At 38.2% G+C, this 20,131-nt stretch overlaps 2 protein-coding genes across 2 annotated transcripts in view; both read right to left on the reverse strand.

Annotated features, from left to right (window-relative positions):
* Positions 1 to 20,131, reverse strand: part of LOC6638546 (chromodomain-helicase-DNA-binding protein Mi-2 homolog) — a 33,876-nt gene that overhangs the window by 8,305 nt on the left and 5,440 nt on the right. The window contains exons 2-3 of the mRNA XM_002062333.4: positions 373 to 449; positions 49 to 298 (exon numbers count right to left, since the gene is read on the reverse strand). Coding sequence (XP_002062369.2) covers positions 49 to 298; positions 373 to 449 — 327 coding nt within the window. The remainder of the gene's footprint in view (positions 1 to 48; positions 299 to 372; positions 450 to 20,131) is intronic.
* Positions 4,281 to 10,240, reverse strand: LOC6639007 (RNA polymerase II elongation factor Ell). Its single transcript, XM_047012148.1, has 4 exons — positions 10,214 to 10,240; positions 10,083 to 10,127; positions 4,692 to 8,097; positions 4,281 to 4,649 (listed from the first exon to the last, which is right to left on the reverse strand). Exons 3-4 carry the CDS (start codon positions 7,755 to 7,757, stop codon positions 4,281 to 4,283), a joined length of 3,435 nt encoding a protein of 1,144 aa, XP_046868104.1. The 5' UTR covers positions 7,758 to 8,097; positions 10,083 to 10,127; positions 10,214 to 10,240.

Raw genomic sequence — 20,131 nt, forward strand, 5'->3', positions numbered from 1 at the left:
GGAGTTGGGGGCGCTCCAAAGGTTTTTCTATGTGTGTTTTCCCCTTACCTGAAGTTGCCGATGATTCCTTCTCCTTGGCGGCTTGCTTCTCCTCTTTGCGTTTACGTCCACGTTTCGATGAGGTGCTGGGATATTCCACTTCTTCATCGTGTTGAACAAAATCGCTATCCTCTTCGCTTTCATTCTTCTTGCGCTTCTTCTTTTTGCGACCCTTCTCTTCGCCCTTTTTGGTTTTACGTTTCTTGCCCTTCTTCTTCTTACGATTATCTTCGGGATCGTAATCATCATCTTCGTCATTCTATATACAACAAATAGCAATTACAATTAATCGTCTACATACATACATTCCATACATTCATCGTTTATACTCACATTTGGTTTTAAGGGAGCATCAGAATCATTGGACAACTCGGCCACCTGTGCATTATCCTCTAAAGCCTCTTCCTCTTCTAAAGGAATCAAATAAGAATTAAATAATTAGTATATAGAGACAAATATATTTCATATGTTGACTAGGCGCATAATTTTCCATTTCCATATCCTTTTTGTATGTTGGTTGGTTGGTTTTCTCGTGTGGTTCATGTTCAAGCGATAAACTGAAAAATTTCCCCTTTGAAGAATAAAAGTTGATTGTTGTTTTTTTTTCGATTCAATATTTTATTTGATTCTATTTTTTTTTTTTAAGTTTTTTCTTTTTTGCTTTTTGTTAAGTTCTTTTTGTCTCTGTTTTGTTGTTGTTGTTGTTGTTTGTGGTCTTAAGCATTACTAGTATATAACAATATCTCGTTTTTTTGTAAGATTTTTCATTCTGCTGGTTTTGTCAGCGATTTTGCTTCTTAAATTTTACAATAATAATAATAATATAATAATAATAATAATAATATTTTTTTTCTCATGTCTCTTGATCTGATCTTCTTTCATCTTTATGTTTCTATTTCTTCTTTCTTCTTTTTTGCTGCTCTTCTCTTTTTCTTACTTTTCTTTTCCATTTTTCTTTTCTGTTTATCATTTGTAATAAGTTACACATTTTGCTCTGCTTTCTTTTCTGTATGTGTGTGCGTGTGTGTGACTGTGTGGATGTGTGTGTGTGTGGGTGTATGTGTGTGTGAGTATGTGTGTTGTGAGTCAAGTGTGTTATTGGCGTGGCATATATAAAACTATTTAGTCAGTTTCCTTATCAAATGTCAAATGTTTTATATATAATTCGTCTTCTTCTTCTTCTGATTTGTTTTTGTTGTATATAAATTGTATATTTCATTGCTATGAATCGGATTTCAAAACACCCTTTCACCCAATCCCAACCCAAAATCCACTTGTCTTCCTTTTTTTAGCTTTCTTTTAGTTCCTTTTTTGCCACTTGTTCGTTCTCCTTTTTGTCTTATATGTTTTTCATTTGATTCTTTCCTCTCTTTCTATTCGTTTTTTTCTTTTTTTTTTTTTAATCTTTTTGACCTCTCACTTTTTCCTACTACTTAAATATGGTATATAAAAAATATTGCAACGAAATAGCTAAAATCTGTTGGTTTTTCTCTTTCTCTTCAAATTGTTTTCAATTTTTTGTATTTTTTTGTATTTTTTTTTTATTTTTATGTTCTTTTTATATTTTTTTGTTTCTTTTCCGTCTTATACGTTTTTTTGGACACTAGAGTTTCAGCAAATTATTTAATAATTTTTAAGCGACAATTTTGTATTTTATGCGGTTTTTTGTATTTTCTATTTTTTTTTTTTTTGTTTTTTGTTTTTCTCTCATGTGTTTTTATGTTTTGGTTTTTTTTTCTTTTTTTTTTTTCTTTGCTTATTTAAGGAAGCGTCTGTGTATATTGAAAAACATGTTTTAAACTTAAAGCAAAACACAAAAAAGGTTGAAAATAGCTCTCTCTGGGTAATACAACCATAAAATATTTATTTTATTAAGTCCTAACCGATCTCATATGATGATCTCTGATACGTGATCTATCTGTCTCCCCCACCCAAACAAACAAACGATTGATCCCACATTCCCATCGTATTATTCGTATTCTATTGCAATTTGTTGATATCGATTCTGATTCTGATCCTGTTCTGATTCCATTTGTCTTCTTGTCGTCGTCTCTGATCCATTTGCGATTTAATCTCTATTTCCACATCTGTTCCCACTTCATGCTGAACTGATCCCAGTTCTCCTATTATGTTTCCTCTGTAATCTCAGTTGATCTGACTTTTTTGTTATGAACCCCCCACTATCCCCCCCCACATTCTAAAATGTTCTGATCTTGAAAAAATTGAGCAAAAATTTATGAAATAAATAATATTTCCCCCCCTCTCCCTCTCTCTCTCTCTCTCTCATCTTCTACTACTAATCAAGTTAACCCTCTTTTTGTATTTTTTTGTTATTTATTTTTGCTGTAGTCAGTTATTTTAAAAATGAATGTTAGAAAAAAAAATAATAATATTTCAAAACACACAAAAACATATAACAAAAAAAAATTTACTAAACTATCCGTATGTGTAATATATATAAAAAAAAAATAATAATAATAATAATAAACAGATGAATAAAATGTTCTACACAAACAAGCCACACATTATTATTGAGAAGCCGTTTAAAAAAGTTTTTGTTTTTTGTTTTGTTTTTTTTTTTTTCAGTCTATTGTTTAAGAGGCATGCAACACATACATGCCCGCGCCGCAACACCATTGCACACCGCATACCTCGCTATTGAGGGGGGGAAACAAGGGGTAGGAAGGTAGGGGAGGGGAGGGGAGGAGAGGGCAAGAAGAATCGAAAATGTATATATATATCTACATGTGTCTAGAGATATATAGTTGGTCTGTTGTACCCCATAGTGTACCGACATCCCACAAACACACACCTACACACATTATCTATATATATATACACACATATATCGTCGTATGTGTATTTTGTGATGGCTAAAATATCTGTTTTACTTTTTTGACGGCTCATCGTCTCTCTGTGTGATATTGAAACAGCTGATAGAATGGCTCAAAAACTTTGGAGGTTATCTTATTCTTTACTTTTCGCATTTCAGAATGGATCACTCTAAGCCCGGTCAAGAAAAGGCTACACAGACATACACACAACAAACACACACACACACACAGAAGAAAATCTTGTCATTGTTGGTCGTCGTCGTTCTACAACAATTCGACAAACAACAAGCAAAATGATTAAATGAATGAATGAATAAAATAGGGATATCTTTTTCATTTTCCACAAATACAGACACATTCCCCCCTCCTCTCTATATGCTCTATAACTATGTATTTACATGATGGCGACTCTACACCAAAGAAAGAAGAAGGAACACAAAATAAAAAAAAAATAAAAAAAAAATAAAAAAAAACAGGAAAAACCTTTACCAAAAACCGAGAGTCAACAAAATTGTGTTAAGAAGACGAAGAAGAGTCATGCAAAAAAGGAGAAAAAAAAAATAAAAATAGAAATAAATTAGAATTAGAACTTGGCGACGTCGTCATATCGTACGCTCTTTCGCTTTCTCTCTATATATGTATTTAAAAAGTTTTCATTTGATAATCATTAATAATAATAAAATAATTATTACACACACATATATATATATTTATACACATATATATATATATAGATAGATAGATAGATAGATTTAAAAAAAAGGATCTCTTCTTCTCTTTCTCTGTCTCGCTCGCGCTCTTTCTCTCCTGGTTATCTCTTTCAACAAAAAAAATTAAGTCTAAAACTTGTATATAAAGTGTTTTGGGTTTGTTTTTCTTTTCATTTTTCTTTTTTTTTTTTACTCCTTAAAAAAAAAAACCTATCAATTTTTCTTTCTTGATTTCCTCATCAGAATTTTTGTTTTTTTTTTTTGTTTTGTTTTTTTAACATAATTTCAACATTTTTTTTTTTGTTTTTTCTTTTAGAACATGTAGTTTGTTTGTTGTTGTTGTTGTTGTTGTTGGTGTGTTTGTATTATAAATTTTTGTTTTGTTTTGTTTTTTTTTTTTGTTGGTTTTTCTGTTTGCTTTTACTAGAATAGTGTGTAATATTTAATATTTATAATAATATAGTTTCTTTTTTTGCCTTTTTACATGGGTTTTTCTTTTTGTTGTTTGTTTCTGTTGTTGTTGTTGTTGTTTGCCCTTCCTTTCTTCTCATGCTGATGTTTTTGGATGGCCCCCGGGAGATATGGGGGGGGGAGAGAGGAAGATGGGACACAAGGTGTTTTTGTTTTTGTTTTTGTAGAGTACAAAGTAGTAACAGATGTACATATATATAAATATATATATATATATAAATCAGTATCAGTAGCGGTCGTCATCATCATCGGTATTGGAGTTGGAATCATCGCCATCATCATCATCGTCATCGTCGTCATCATCATTGGAATCAGAGCTATCGGAGCTATCGTCTGAGTCGCTGCTTTGATGCGGTTGTTGTTGTTGTGGTTTTTGTTGCAGTTGTTGTTGTTGTTGTTGTTGCTGCTGAGGGATCAACATTTGCTGCTGCTGTGATGGCTGCGCCTGCTGCTGCTGCTGTTCTATCGTTTCCACTGCATGATGTAAATGTTGTTGCTGCCTCCTTTGCTCTTCTAAAAGTCTTGCCTGCTGCTCGGCGGCGGCGGCTGCTGCTGCTGCTGCTGCTGCTGCTGCAGCCTGTTGTTGTTGCTGCTGCTGTTGTTGTTGTTGTTGTTGTTGGTGCTGCTGCTGACCGGCTGCAATTATCAGCTTCTTATCATAATCACTTACCAGCTGCTTTATGTGCGCCAATTTGGCATGCAAGTAATCAAATCTCTGTTTATCCTCAATTATGGTCCGATCACTATGAATCCTCTCATATTCGGATACAATTTGCTGCTCAATATTATCATAATGATCACCACCATAGCCAGTGTCCCGACGACGAGCGCTCTCCAAACGCTCGGATAGATCCTGGAAACGCTTGCATACATCCTCGACACGAGTCAATAGCTTGCAATACTCAACGTAATCGCTTTCAAATTCAGTCTTGTAGCGCCGGCGCACTTCCAGCGTTCTTATAGGAGAATATTGGCTAAAGTCATAGCGTAGCGTTGAGCTCGAATTGGGATCAGTTGGAGCCGCATGTGTGGCATAGGCATGGGCGGCAGCGGCCAATTGTTGTGTGGGCGACGGATGTTTCGATGCAGCTGATGGAGGATTTCTAGCAGGTGGAGGAGCAGGTGGATGCGCTATTGTTGATGATGGCTGATGTTGATGTTGGTGAGAGGACGACGACGACGACAAAGACTTAGAAGAAGGATGATGAGACGACGTCGACGATGACAAAGGCGGTTGAGGATGTTGTTGTTGCTGCTGTTGCTGAGGAGGAGTAGGCATAGACGAACGTTGAGGCAGCATATTAGGTGGCGGCACTTGCTGATAGTTGTTGTTGCTGTTGTTGTTGTTGTTACTACCGCTGCTGCTGCTACTGCTACGTTGACGCTGATGATGGCCATTACTACTACTACTATTGCTACTATTACTACCACTAGACGCAGTCGTCGTACGTTTCTTACTGTTGGACGCCGCATGCGGACTCTTGTTATATGAATTGTTGTACTCATTCTGTTGCGAGGCTGGTGGTGGACGTTGTTTGGCACTCGTTCCACCTCCTCCTCCTCCACCTCCACCCGACGACGCAGAAACAAAACTTGCTGTAAGCTTTGGTGGCGTTGCAGATGAAGATTTACGTGCTGATGCTGTTGTCATTGTGGTGGTATTGGAACTTGTGCTGGAATTGCTGCCAGTTGAGCTGCGTTTATCCTTAGATCCACCACCGCCACCGCTGCCTAGTGAAGAGCTGCTACTGCTGCTCCTTTGCTGCCTTCTTTGCTGCTGCTGATGATGCTGTTGCTGTTGATGCTGCTGTTGGTGTTGTTGGTGTTGTTGTTGTTGCTGCTGTTGCTGATGCTGATTAATGAATTCATCCATATTGTCCAACACGCTATAACTTAAATCATTCGTACTATGATCATCCAAGGGTCCCTGTGTCCGCTGTGGAGGTGTATTGCGATTGCGATTTGACAAGGAGGAGGCATAGTTTGAATTAATGGCAGATGATGAAGATGACGAGCCTGTGGATGAGGAAGATGGCGGTGTATCCTTTTTATAATGACTGATGCGTTGCTTTTTCGGCTGTACTGTGCTGAACGTGCTCTCATCGTACTCCAAGCTGGTGCGTTTCAAACTAGACGACGATCCTCCTCCACCCACACCTCCGGCATTTCCATTATTGGCCGATAAACCACCAACACCACCACCACCACCGCCATGTGCTGGCGGCGGACTCCCCGTATGCGTTGATGTTGGACTCTGACCCGATGTAGAACTGCCAGCATCCGAACTCATCGGTGGCGTTAAATTTTGCGGTTTACGGCGCTTTAGCTGCTGCAATTCCTGTTCACTAAAATACGGCCAATTCTCATCCACATCATTCCACATTTGGCGCCGCAAATTGTAGGTATTATGCGACATGGTGCTTATATCTGTGAGTATGCCGGTGATTAGATTCCTTTCGCGATCCCTAATACCCTCGTTCTTCAAGCGGGCAAAGAGTTCGGGCTTCTTAAAGGTCTTCAAGGCCAGTAAATGGATTAAACGTTCGCGTATATTACGACGGGAGACATCTGATTTGTTTTGGGTCTGTGACGAAGATTTGGAGCTGCTGTTATTGCTGTTGGTATTGCGCGACGAAGACGACGACGACGATGATGATGATGGCATTTTGTTGGAACGACCATTTGTAAAATTGGAAGTGGAGGTGCTATTGCTGCTGATTGCGGAGGAGGAGGAGTGATGGTGGTGATTGTTATTGGCATTTTGATTGGGTGAGGTGCCACTCATGTTATAACCCTGCGTTACGCTATTGGCAAATGTGTATGCCAAGGTTGAGGCGGCTGAATTAGATCGACCACCTCCTCCTAGAGCCGCCGCCGCTCCCATTCCACTGACTATTGTGCCGCTGGCACCCAAAGTGCTAGGATTGGGTGAACGTGACGATCCTGCTGCTGCTGGTATGGATGCTGCTGATGATGAACCTACTCCTAGACCATTAAATGGCGATGAAACTAGCTTACGACTATTCTGGCTATTAAAACTATTGCTGCTGTTGTTCCCACTGTGGTTGTTGCTGTTGTTGTTACTGCTGTGATGATGATGATGATGAAATGCATTCGCTGTCGTCGTCGTCGTTAATGATGTTGTCGTTGATGATGATGGCTTCTTCACCTTACGCCCAATATCCGACTGATTTGGCTTAATCTCCCTAATGCATTTACTCTTCTCCGTCTCCTCGGCAATGGCCATTTTTGTCCTTGTCGTATCGTAGACATCGTCATTAGCATGTATACGCATACGCAATGTAATCCCGCCAAGTACATCCAATCCCTGTTGCTTCTGTTGTATGCACTCCAATGCTCCCTCCATATCATTGATGGAGAACTTAAATGATGATGTATTAGGATGATTATTATTATTAGGATTGCTGCTGCTAGAGCTGCTGCTGCTGCTACTACTACTACTACTGCTGGGAAATTGTATAACCCCAGAGTTGCCCAAAAATTGAATTTTGGGCCCCTGGCCAGGCGCAAGGCGTTTGGCCAAATCATCTCTCTGATATTCCTCCAAGGCATGTATGGCCGAATCGGTTAGCTTAACAATGATATATTCCTTGGTATCATGGTGTTGACTCTGGGACATACCATAATTGCCAGACGAGAGAGCAGTGGGTAGGCATTTTGTTGACGCAATCGAATTGGTCATAACGTCCCAACCGGACCGCGTACCAACTAACCAAAATTACCAGCCCGCAAAACGGTTCCAAATCAAATTGGGAAACGACGACGAGCTGCTCTTCTATATACAGGCAAAATTGGATGATGGATCAACGGTGGATGGATGGATAAACGACGAGATTGTATTATTGATGATGTGAAGAAGCAATGAAGGGTCCGGTCCGTCCGTCCTCCTTGTTTCTGGTTCCTTCCTTCCGGTTGGTCGGTTCCTGATCTTTCTTGAAAGGGTTTGTAGTCGTTGTTGTTGTTGTTGTTGGTAAAGGGGGGAAAGCTCGCGCCCTTGGAAGTTGCAGTTGTTGTTGTAGTTTCTGTTAAATTGTTGTTGTTTTTTTTTAGTATGTTGTAATCGTAAACAAAATTTACGTTGTTGCTAAGACGTGACGCACACACATAAGCACACATACACATGCACACATATGCACTTGGAGATGCAGAAGAGAGTGCTGCAATTATAGAGGGGATCTATGCAAATGGGCTCTCTCTCTCTCTCTCTTACTGTCTCTCTTGCTTGCTTTTATGAAATGCAACTCTTTTTTTTCGCTTTTCTTGTTTGAGAATTTCACTTCCGTAAGGCAACGGCAACAACTTTCAAAAAAATTCAATCAGTGGCTCTTGCTCTCTCTATCTCTCCCTCGCTGTGTCTCTCTCTCGTTTTCAATTTATGTCTCACAGTCAGTCAGTCAGTCAGTTTGTCTCTCTCTCCGCAAATAACATACAATTTCTTTTGTTAAATAATCTGGTATTTTAATTGGGTTAAGGTAGGCATGTACGATCGATGCTGCTACTGCTGGCTGCCGTTGTTGAAAGTGCGGCCGCCGCAACTCCTGTGCCAGGTGCCACTACTACTCACACACGCACATACAGTTTTAGTATATGTATATGTACATACATATGTATATACTTGAGAGACGCTCTTGCTACTGCTCTCAGGTCAAGCAAGCAAAAAAAAAAAAACACGAAAAAAAATGTATAAAAAAAATATTAAAATCAAAGACAACAGCAATCAAAAATCACACACGTCCGTGACTGCTCTCTCACTCGCGCTCTCTCTCTCTCTCTCTGTTGATCTCGTTCGTTCGCTCTTTTTTTTCCGTCTCTCTCTCTTTCTGTGTGTGTGAGTGTCTGTCAGTGTCGATCGCCAGTGCCAGGCGTTGAAGCGAGACAACTAATGTATTTGATTGGCTGTGTGTTGATGGCTGCTTGATCTTTTTTGTCTTTTCGCTTTTTTTTTTTGCTAAAAATCATCTGTATTTTTACTGCTTGCTTATTATATAGATTTTTTCTATATATGCATATAGAGATAGATTTGTCAGTATATATCTACATATATCTACGATTCCTCTTGGCACACGCACACACACACAAACATATTTAAAGTAGTTGCACGTTTAGTTTCTGTTACAAGTTTTTTGTTATGCCTTTTGGGTTTTTCACACTTTTACTTAAGTCATTTTTGTGGAATTGCCTTTCTTTTTATTGTGTTACTTTTGTTTGCTAGTTCGATCGGCCAATTGTCGTTGTTATTGCACTTTGATTTAATATTGGTTGGTTTTGATTAATTCTTCTTTTTAAAAGTTATTTTTCTTTCTTTTTTTGTATTTTTGCTTATGTGTGTGTGTGTCTCTGTCGTTGTCCCAAGGTATCTTAATCAACGTACAAAAGGTATCTGCTAAATGAAATCGAAACGAGTTGCTTTCAAGTGGTTGCTCTGCTCTGCCTCTGCCGCCGCTGCTACTGCTGCCTGCCTCTGCCTTCTGTGCACTCGTTTATTACACTGCCGCTTACCGCGCCCGCCCCTTGACCAACATAGCGACGAGTGTCAGTGCCAGAGAGCTAGAGCAGATCAGCAACGACGACGACGACGACAGCAGACAACAGCATTAGCAACAGCAGAATTTTAAGCGCTCTCTTCTCAACCACAAATATTTCTCTTTTGCTATGCGGAACGTCTCGCCGTTTCGTTGTTGTACGTGCCATGTATCACTTGCTTGTCTGCCGCCTTACTCTGCCTGCCTGCTTGCCTACTAGTTGTTGCAAGAGAAACAAACGAAAAAGAGAGCAGCCAAAGGCAGTGGAAAAAAAATTGAAAACAAGTTTGCAATTTAATAATGTGCGCACTTGGCACTCAGCCGCCTCTCTCTCTCTCTCTCTCTCTTTTACACTCTCTCAGACGCTCTCTTGTTGAGTTACACTCTTATCTGCATAACCATGTGCGAATGTATGTGTGTTTTATAAAAAAAAAAAAAAAGCTTGCACGTCTTAGCAAAATGAAAATTATCAACTTTAAGCTTACTTATTATGTGTCGTTTTAATTGTTGCTGTAGTTGCGTTGTTGCTGCTGGAAAAGAAATACAATCGCAGCTTAATAAAATGGAGAAGCTAACATCATCACAGCAACACCACAAAAAGCACAGAAGCACTTACAATTTGTTGTTCTTGGTTTCTGATTATCGCTGCCTTTTTCTTTTCTTCTTTTCTTTTATTGTTTTGTTGTTGGAACAGCTGTTTTGCCACCTGTGAGTGCCCCCTCCACGTCACACGTACTAGTTGCTCTGCTTCTGCTTTGTGTATGTCTCTTTCTCTCTCTCACTCTCTATATCTTTCTCGCTCCCTGCCTCAAAACATCAGCCTTTAAATCAGCTGTTGCTGCTCACTCGCTCGCTTGCTCCAGTGTTGGTAAAGAAGAGCTGCTCTCTGCACAAACACACAGGTTGGTTGGTTGGTTGGTTTATCGGTCAATCGATAGGCCGAATGTTTTCCTCTCTTTCTTTTTGTTTTTGTTGATTGTGTTGCAGCTGTGTTGGTTGGTTTTGTTGATTCCTTGTCTATAAAATTGTGACCAATTTTAGAGTAAAAATCACGTTTATGGCATATTTGAGACAATTTTTTCGTACTTATGTGCAGATGGTATTGTTGTTTGTTGCTACTGCTGCTTCTGCGACTGTAGTTTTTGCTGCCTTTGGATGGAGTATTTTCGTTGATTTCTGCTGCTTTTACTCTCTTAATATGTTTCACTCTGCACTTTAAAAGAGAAAGAAATCATTTAGCACTTTTATATGGTACACTTTTGTTGTTGACGTATTTTTTCCACTGCCACCTCAGTTCCTCCTTATTTACATCATATCGCCGCGCCGTTGCACTTGTAATTTCATTTTTCCGTTACGCTCGCGCACGATCATACGTTTTTTTTCTTCTATGAAGCGCTCAGCTGTTTTGTGTTTACGTTTCATTACGTAGGTTTTGCACGCTCTTTCTCTTTATATCGTCTGCCTCTCTCTGCAGTAAAACTCTCTTAACTGAAAGAGAGAGAGACCGCAGAGTGAGGCACACGACACGAAAACTCTGTGAACCGGACACCCGTCCGTTCAGTCATTTTTTTTTTTATTATTAATGCTTGTTGTTGTTGTTGGTTTTGTTTGTTCACTTTTGACATTTTTGCATACGAAAATTTTCCGCTTTCAGGTAGATTTACCGTACCGTACGTAGATCTTTTACGCTGCCCGTGGCTGTGGTTGTATTGGTGTGTTCGCATTTTCGTTCGTTCGTGTTTCGTCGTGCTTGTTTTTGTCTTTACCGTTTTGTCTATGCCTGCCTGCCTGTGCCGCCTCTGTCCCAGCCAGTCTGTGGCCTGACTTATCTCTGTTTCAGTTTCTATTTGTTTTTTTGTGTGCTAGGAATTTGAGCTACACACATACATACACGCTTATACATGCATAGGAGAACCCATACACATGTCTCTTGAATAACTACTACATATTTCAATTTCATCTGTATTTTGACGGCGGGAAAAAAACAAAAAGAATAGTCAAGGGCGCACACGCACACCTCACGAGATCCTCTCTTCGCTTTAATGGGTTTCACCCCGGCTTTCCGCTTCTACCAGTCCCTCCTTTGAACAGAGCTTCCCTTTTTCCTGTTTGTATTATGTGTACCTGTGATGCTTCCTTTCCCTTTGATGATGAGGTTGGTTTTCCACCTCCCCGCCCCTACGAACCTATCGGAAGAGGCTGCCGTTTAAAAAATGTGTTATAAAAACGAGGCTAAAAGAGAACAAACATTCAAGGTCTTGTCTCATCTTAAAAGATAAGAGCGAAATTGGTTTGCCATGAAAAACAACTGGGTGAATCAAGAATTCTGCAAATACTTTTCGCCCTATTTAAAGGAAAATTTATTTAAATCGAGAATGTGATCACTCCCGACAAATGTATGCACTTCCATATCTCTGAGAATATTATGTAGGAGGAATAGCATAAGGGGGTCGCAGCACAGGGTCTCATAGGCAAAACTTGGTAAAACAAGTCTTGTCAAAGGCATCGATTAATAACTTTGCTAACTAACGTTTCTACCCTTAAGTCTTGAAGTAGTACAAACATTTAAACTAATGTTTGACATTTCACTTTTCTAAACGATTTCAAATAGGATGTCAATTATCACTAAAACGCTAGAAGAGTTGATTCCGATAAAAAAAAAAAGAAAAAAAACCTCATAAAATTAAAGCCACAAAAACTAAAACCAAAAAAAGAAACAGAAATTAACTTTTAGCCAAGGTAACAACTTCAAGTATGTCTCTCTCTCTCTCTCTCTCTCTCTCTGTTTTGCCCCTGGTGCGTGCTTCGAAAATAACAAATTTGCAGCCAACTTTAAACAAATTAGCCGAATCAAAAAAAAAAAACAACAAAGAGAGTATCTCACAGTGAGCAACAACAACAGCAATAATACAAATACATATGCATACATACATACATAGATACATATGTATGTACATATATAATTTCAAGTTTCGTTGTGCTGCGGCGGCGTCGGCGGCCATTTGTTAAAAAGCAACGATGAGATGATGATGACGACGACGACGACAACAACAACAGCAACTACAGCAACAATGAGGGGAAACCGCCGCTCAATAGCATTGAGAGCCCAGTTCGAGCAGGCGAAAAGGCCAATGCACTGCGCGTGACAACAACGACAACAAGACGACAACAATAACGAAGGAAGAAGATGAGGGGTAAGGAACAAGCAGCAGGACCGACAGTAGGAGGTTTAAGGACCGCAACGAGATATAGGGGCAGAAATTCACATACAACAACAGCTGGCCTGGTGTGGCCGCAGGCAACAGGAGCAACAACCACCAAAAATTAAGGTATACATGTGCACACACACACTGACAACACTCACACAAATACTTATGTGTGTATGTGTCTGGATATTGTCATGGGAAGTGTTTTAGAAAAGGATTTATACAATCGACTTGGAAGTAAAAGAAAAGGCCACATTTTTGAGAATCCACAAAAATCCATCAACATAAGATGATCAAAAGTAATTACAGTAATTGTTGTATCATTATTTATTTTCAAATCAATCTACTGTCAACTATTATCATTACAAATCATCATCATCATCATCATCGTCATCGTCATCGTCATGATTATGATTTGAGTTGATAATGAGTGGCTCGCTCTCTAATTTACAACACAAAATAACAATCATTGCTATTTATATGGTTAGATCCAACTACTAACAAGTAGTGCAACGTGCAAAAAATCTGATTAGATAGATGCAAGGAAATCATCATCATAATCAAAACAATATCAGGGGGTAATAACATACTTGACAAATACTTTTGTAAGTTTTGTAATCGACTATACACACACGCACACGCACACACACACACACACACAAATGAGAGATACTTCTGTCAAAGCGCTTCTTATTTATTAATTGCATGTGTTTCGTTTCGTTTTTTTTTTTTGTTTTCTTCGGGGGATCATTTTCTTTTGCCCTTCAGATTTCTATTCCGCCACTGTTTATACATTTTGTAAGTACACGTATATACACACACATACAGATGTATGCAAGAAGAGACAAACGTGCGAACAAACGTGTGCAAAGGAATGCAACTACAACAACAACAACAATACCATCAAAACACATACGTTTTAAGTACAACAATCTGAAATAAAATAGATGACACACACACACACACACACACCTTCACACAGAACACTCCCATTTCCATTCTCATATTCTTTAGAGCTCCCCCCCTGTTGTCGCTCTCTCTCACCCCCTCTCTCTATCTTTTTGTGTCTTCGTAGCAGCAGCTGACAGCTGTGTAGACAATTTTCTTTGTGCTTTGCTTTAGTTTGCCTCTTCTAGTCTTCTTCCCTTAGTCTATCTATCCCTCTTTTCGCTCTCACTCTCTCTCTTGATTCGAAACCACGCATCCATCCATCCACCTATCCATCCATCCACCAACCATTGATAACAACAATGTCAAATGAGGAAATGAGACAATAAGTTGGCAAATCTTTACACAACGCACGCGGCAGAAAGCAAACACACAAAACCCAGTGTTGCCACCTACATCAAAACAGATCGATCTTCCATCACACACACACACAGCCTCACAAACACAGCCACAAGTAGTGGTAGTGGTGGTGTATTTTCATCGGCTTGGCGGCTCTGGGGCTCTCAATCGAAAACAAAAGGTAAATTTATCGAAACACGCTTATCACACGCTAACCAACCAACTACCAACTAACTAACTGGGTTTATAGTACGTGCAAAAAGCACTTGAAAACATATATGTAGATACATATAGATTTTCTCTGTATATATGTATGTATCTATGGACAATGTATCTACATATGTAAACACCCACGCACAGACAGAGAGACAGACAGACAACAGAGGCGACAGATGTTCAATTTAATACACATTTCTCCTATTTTTCTCTCTCTCTCTCTCTGTTTTTCTGGTTTTGTTGATAACCCAGAAAATGTAGTGTAAATGTAGCGCGATAAAATACTTTAAAATGTGCCGTGCCGTGCCTCTGCCTATGTTCGTCTTTGTCTATCCGAAAATTTTAGTTAAAATATCTCTTGAATTCTTTAGAATAAATATTTTGTGTGTTTGCTTTGAGGGGAGGAGGCGCATCGCCGTCGATGCATACCACAGAGAGTCTCTAATCTTTTGGGCCAAGCAACGGATCAAATGTTATCGTAAGACAGCAACTCAAAAAAGTGAACATCTTAGAATCTTAAGGATTTCCTAGGGGCTCTTCTCTCATTTCAAGAACCTCTTAACGTGTCATAATCGGCATAATAATCTAGATCCGAAACTAAGTAAACTTTTACTAGAATTAATTTTAATTAATTCTTCCACTTGGTTTTTGGCATTTGCCACTTTCCTTTCCGTTTTCCTCTTTCCCCACATTGTCATCTAATTGAAGTGACATCTAACACTCTTGGTTGAAATATTTCTAGATTTATACAAAAAAATAGGTATTTCATTGATATTTAATACACCTTTGTACTCTGGATGCAACTCTCCCTCTCCCTCTCTCTCTTTCTCTCTGTGACTGCGTCTCAATGTCTCTCTGTATTCCTCTCACTCTCTGTCGACTATTTATTATATAAGTGTGAAGTGAATAATCAATTGTCACAGAGTAGCGATAATAGCTAAACGAACAGCAAACGGCAATAACGACGACGACGACGACAATTTCTCGCCCGGCTTTGGCTTTGCCTTGCTGGGTAATTGCCCACACGGGAATCCCAAAATCAAATGCCTCTTTGGACATTGTACATAAAGGCCAAGCGCAAGCAGCATTTGGTTTGTTCAGTTTGTTTTTTCATTAATATTGTATATACTTTATAGATGCATACATACATACCAATATATATATATGTATATATATTGTTGTTGTTTTTTGTTTGTGCATTTCCCCCTACAAACAAACAACATGCATACATATATTTGTAAAATGAAAATTATTTGTTGTTTGCTAATTATAGACTCGCGCTGTTTAAGCGTGAGCGGAACGCGAGAATTCGATATGTGCGACGGGATGAGTCAGTGAAGGAGAAGTGTGAGGAGCGGGAGGAGGAGTGGGGGGACACCCCCTCCACACAAATGTGAGAAATACTTCTTTTTTTTTTTTTAATAATAAAATTCACAAAAAGAAATAAGGTGTTAAATGATGTCGCCGCCCGGTTGTTGTCGTCGCGCACTTGTTTTTGTTTTGTTTTGCTTTTTGTTGCCTTTTGGGGTCATGTATTGCACTTTTGCTTAAAATTTTATAATCGATAATAATGTCCTTTCTCCGGATCTCCGGATCATCACTGTATCGATTATGGATTAAGGGTTGCAACAATTAAGGAAAAAGATCAACCCTGGATTTAAAATGGGAGCAGCAGCAGAAATTCTATACAGAACTTTGATAATATGGATATTTTCTATCCGTCTTTCTAGTCTTTTTCTAATTGAATTCAAAGTCCTACTTAGTCATAGACCCAACCTGAGAAAGGTTTGTACAAAATTTAATAAACTTGAAGCCAAATGACATTTCATTAGAATTTATATTAAACAATTCCTGCTATAAATTGTCATACATTAGTCATTTGGTGGAAATGCATCACATTCATCGAAAAAGATACGAAAAAGTAGCGCAAGTACATTGAACTTCTTGGTACAGAAGCTGGAGATACATTTCGGATGTAGATATACATCATCATATTATTTGAGAATGAAAGGAAAAGAAAATAATCAACGAACGACGACAAAACATGGCCAATTCCCTCAACAAACGTTCAATGACCGATTTAACAAAAAAAAAAAAAAAAAAACACATACACAGACTACACCGCACCGTAAGCTTTGCCTGTCATTGCCACCTCCTCTACCTGACTCCTCCTCCTCCTCCTCCTCCTCTACCCATGGCTCATTGCATAATTTCTATACCCTGGACTCAAAAATTGAACCTAAAGTTTAGGTAACTCCTCTATTATAAGAGAAAGGATTGGCAGAAAACATGAGTTTTGCCTTACAGGGCATTTCAATGTCGGCAATGAACCGGTGAAATTTATTTTAAATTTTTGAAATAAATTAAAAACAGAAAGCAAAATAAAACAAAAGGTTCAACGGAAATGCGTGACAAGAAAAAAAAAAGCGAAAAAAAAGAGTAGGAAAAACATTGACCGTGAATTGGCATAAAACTAATTCCAATTTCATCAAAAACAAGATTAGATTAGAAAACGGCTGTGTGTTCGTGTGTATCAGTGAGTTATTTACTTGACGAACGTTATCTGTTAATTGAAAAACAACAACTACAAAAATTGACGAAAAAAAAAACAAAAAATTACCGCATCAAAAATCAATGGATAAAGAAATAAAAAAAAGCCACGAGAAGGGGGTCTTAGGTCTCCCTTCCCCTTCACCCAGCCAAAACCAAAATGTCTTTTCCTTTAAATTGACGACGACGACGACGACCTACGCTACTTTTTCTCCAGCTCCTAAAAAAGAGACCTAAATTATTCAAATTTCTGGTTTCTAGTCTAGAAAAAATAATCGTACAATAAAAACCCATTTAAATTTGTTTTTTTTAATCACTAAACCACAAACCAGCTAGCCGCCGTTGTTGCCCTCTTTTGGGGGATTTTTTACTTGAATATACCCTGTATGCACAACATTTTGGTATGATTTTCTTATCTGAAAACACATATTGGCATATTGAAATAACTTTTAAAACTATAAACTATTGACACTATCCCAAAGCTAAGATAATACTAATCTCTTAGGGTCTACAATAGGCCCTAATTGCCATGAAAAAGAATTTAGCAAACATTCGTCGTGCAAGGTATCCCCAAGTCGGTGCTTATTTGTTATTCTCTGACCTGTGAGGGTCAGTGTAACTGGTTTTCTTTCTACATACATATATAAAATATAATGCCCAAGGGGTTGATATTTCTAAAAAAAAAACCTAACATTGGGATTTCTTTTTTGATTTAAAGAATACTCCTTTGGGAAACTAAGTATTAATAGGTTGCAAAATGAACTTGTTCTTGTGATAATTACAGTATTTCGACTTCTAATACAAGTTTATGCTGTATTTATGTAAAAATATAGTCTTCTCTCTCTCTCTCTCTCTCTCTCTCTCTTTCACTCTCCATGTGAAAACGACACGCGACTTCTTCTTGATCTGACGCATTATTCCATTAGTTTGTTTAATGATCTTCTTTCTATTGTGTTTTCAAAGAGATTGAGTAGTTTTTTTCTACTTTTGGGGGGTAAACATGTATTCAATATTCGTTCATTGTTTGTGTTGGTATGGAAACTAGTTTAAATGAAAATAAAGCCATGCTTTTTTGTTTTCGTCATCAAAAAAAAAAAAAAACTTTAAAATAAATTTCAAATAAAAATGAACTTTTTATTTATTTATCGAGGTGGGGGTAAGTTCGTTTCGTTTCATAATGCGCGATCAAGTGAGCCTCTTCAATACGAAAAAAAGAAGAAAAAAATACATAAATTTTATATTTAGTATATGTATATGCATGCTAATCTAAAATAAACCCAAAAACCAAACAGCACTGGAAAACCCGATTCATTGGTGGAGCTAGAGCCGCGGCTCAGCTAGAAGGAGGCATCCAAAAAGACTTGAACAAACTTAGTAGAGTACGCGGCGTCGCCGTCGGCGTTGGCGTTGGCTTCAAGCGATCTGAAGCTTTTTTAAGCGTATATATGTATATATAAAACTTGTCTTCCCAGATTCAGTTTGGATTTCTTCTTAGTGGCAAAGCCAGCAAACAGCGCAAAGCGTTAACGTTAAAACGTTGGCAATTTGGAACTGGACTAAAAACAGAAAAACAAAACCGACTTGAAAGAAACCAAAGCAAACAGAAAACAACAACAACAACAACAACTTGACTGGTATTTCCCCTTATTTCATTAAACTCCAGCCAACCCTCTCCCTCTCTCCTCCCCCCTGACGACGACTCTTGACGGCATGTCTTTCATTATACAAAATGAATATACATTTTTGTATATACATTTGTATATATCTTTACCCCCCTCTATCACCCTCTCCCTCTCACTGACTATGTCGATCTCTTTTTTGGCGCTCATCGCTTTATTAAATGGCTATATCTTTGAAAATGACTGAAGGTCAGTCAAATTGAGCGTACAATCAAATTTTTTTTTTTAATACTTTTATTTATAATTTTTTGTTTGTTACTGTTATTATTTTATTTTTATGGTGGTGTAGCACAAAATAAACAAAAACAACAACAAACAAAGGTTTCAATTTAAATATGTGCGAAACCCAATCCAATCCAATCCGATCCCAGTTGCATTCTTTGTATAAATTTCAAAAATTGCCAACTCTAATTGAACTTCCGTGAGGCTTCCCTTGAATCGCTCACACACACACACACACACACACACACACACATACAGACACATGTATAGATCTTTCTAGTTTAGTGGGGGATTTTTGCGTGTGTTTTTTGCAGCGTTGTTTCTTTTCTTTTCTTTTTTTTTTTTTTTATTTGTTAATGTTCCATTCTCTACTATTGTTTGTTTAAGCTTGTTGTTGGCGGCCCTCACCTTGTCTTGTCTTGTATCCGTATCTATTCTATCCAATATGTGTGCGTGTGAGTAGTATTTCCGGTGCTTTCGAGTCTATTATTGCTCAAATTATACTTTGGAACAATACACATTTCTCGACAATTTAGGTCAACTAGGTCGGAATGACTGACTGAGTGACTGACTGACTGAATGTCGGACTATTTATTGCCGTATCACTCACCGGCTGCTACTTTGGTTCTTAGTATTTAGCCATTTCACATGAATCGGTTTTGTTGTTGATTCTGTTTGGTATTATTATTAGCATATTTCCTATTCATTTAATATCATGTTTAAATGAAACTATTTGCCAAGGCAGTTGGCTTGATGTGATGTAATAAGTTAATTGGGTTTCATTTTTTGAATCATTTTTTTAGATGGCATTTGCCTATATTCAAATTCAGAGTTATCAGTGATATGTGTGTGTGTGTGTGTTTTTCTCTTCAATCACTCAGAACACAAATTAATAATTCTTGTTGTGTGTGTGTGTGTGAGTGTGTTATGTGGTTTTGAACATTTTTCGCTTTCAACAAAATAAATGATAAAATAAAATGTCTGTACTACATTCAGATACATTTTCTTTCGACAACAACAAATCGGGGCTTCAACGAGTGCAGCACCACACACACACACACACACACAGACAAAGTAACTAAGCAGCGCTCAAGTAGCAGCAGCAGAAAAAACAACAAAAACACCAAAACCCAACCCACCCAATACAAGCCGCAGCGACAGAGGCAGCAACCTCGTTGTTGTAGTTGTTGTTGCTCAGTTGGGGTATGCAAGTGAAAAATAAAACAAAAAATTATATAAACATTATAGGCAAGCGTAAATGTCTGTACATATACATACATACATACATATGTATATGTATGACTAAACCAACCGCAAACAGCAGTAGCAACAACAACTACAACAATATGTAACAAGTCGGGTGCCAGCAGCAGT

The sequence above is a fragment of the Drosophila willistoni genome, assembly GCF_018902025.1.
Source record: "Drosophila willistoni isolate 14030-0811.24 chromosome XR unlocalized genomic scaffold, UCI_dwil_1.1 Seg144, whole genome shotgun sequence".
In the NCBI taxonomy this organism is placed as follows: domain Eukaryota; kingdom Metazoa; phylum Arthropoda; class Insecta; order Diptera; family Drosophilidae; genus Drosophila; species Drosophila willistoni.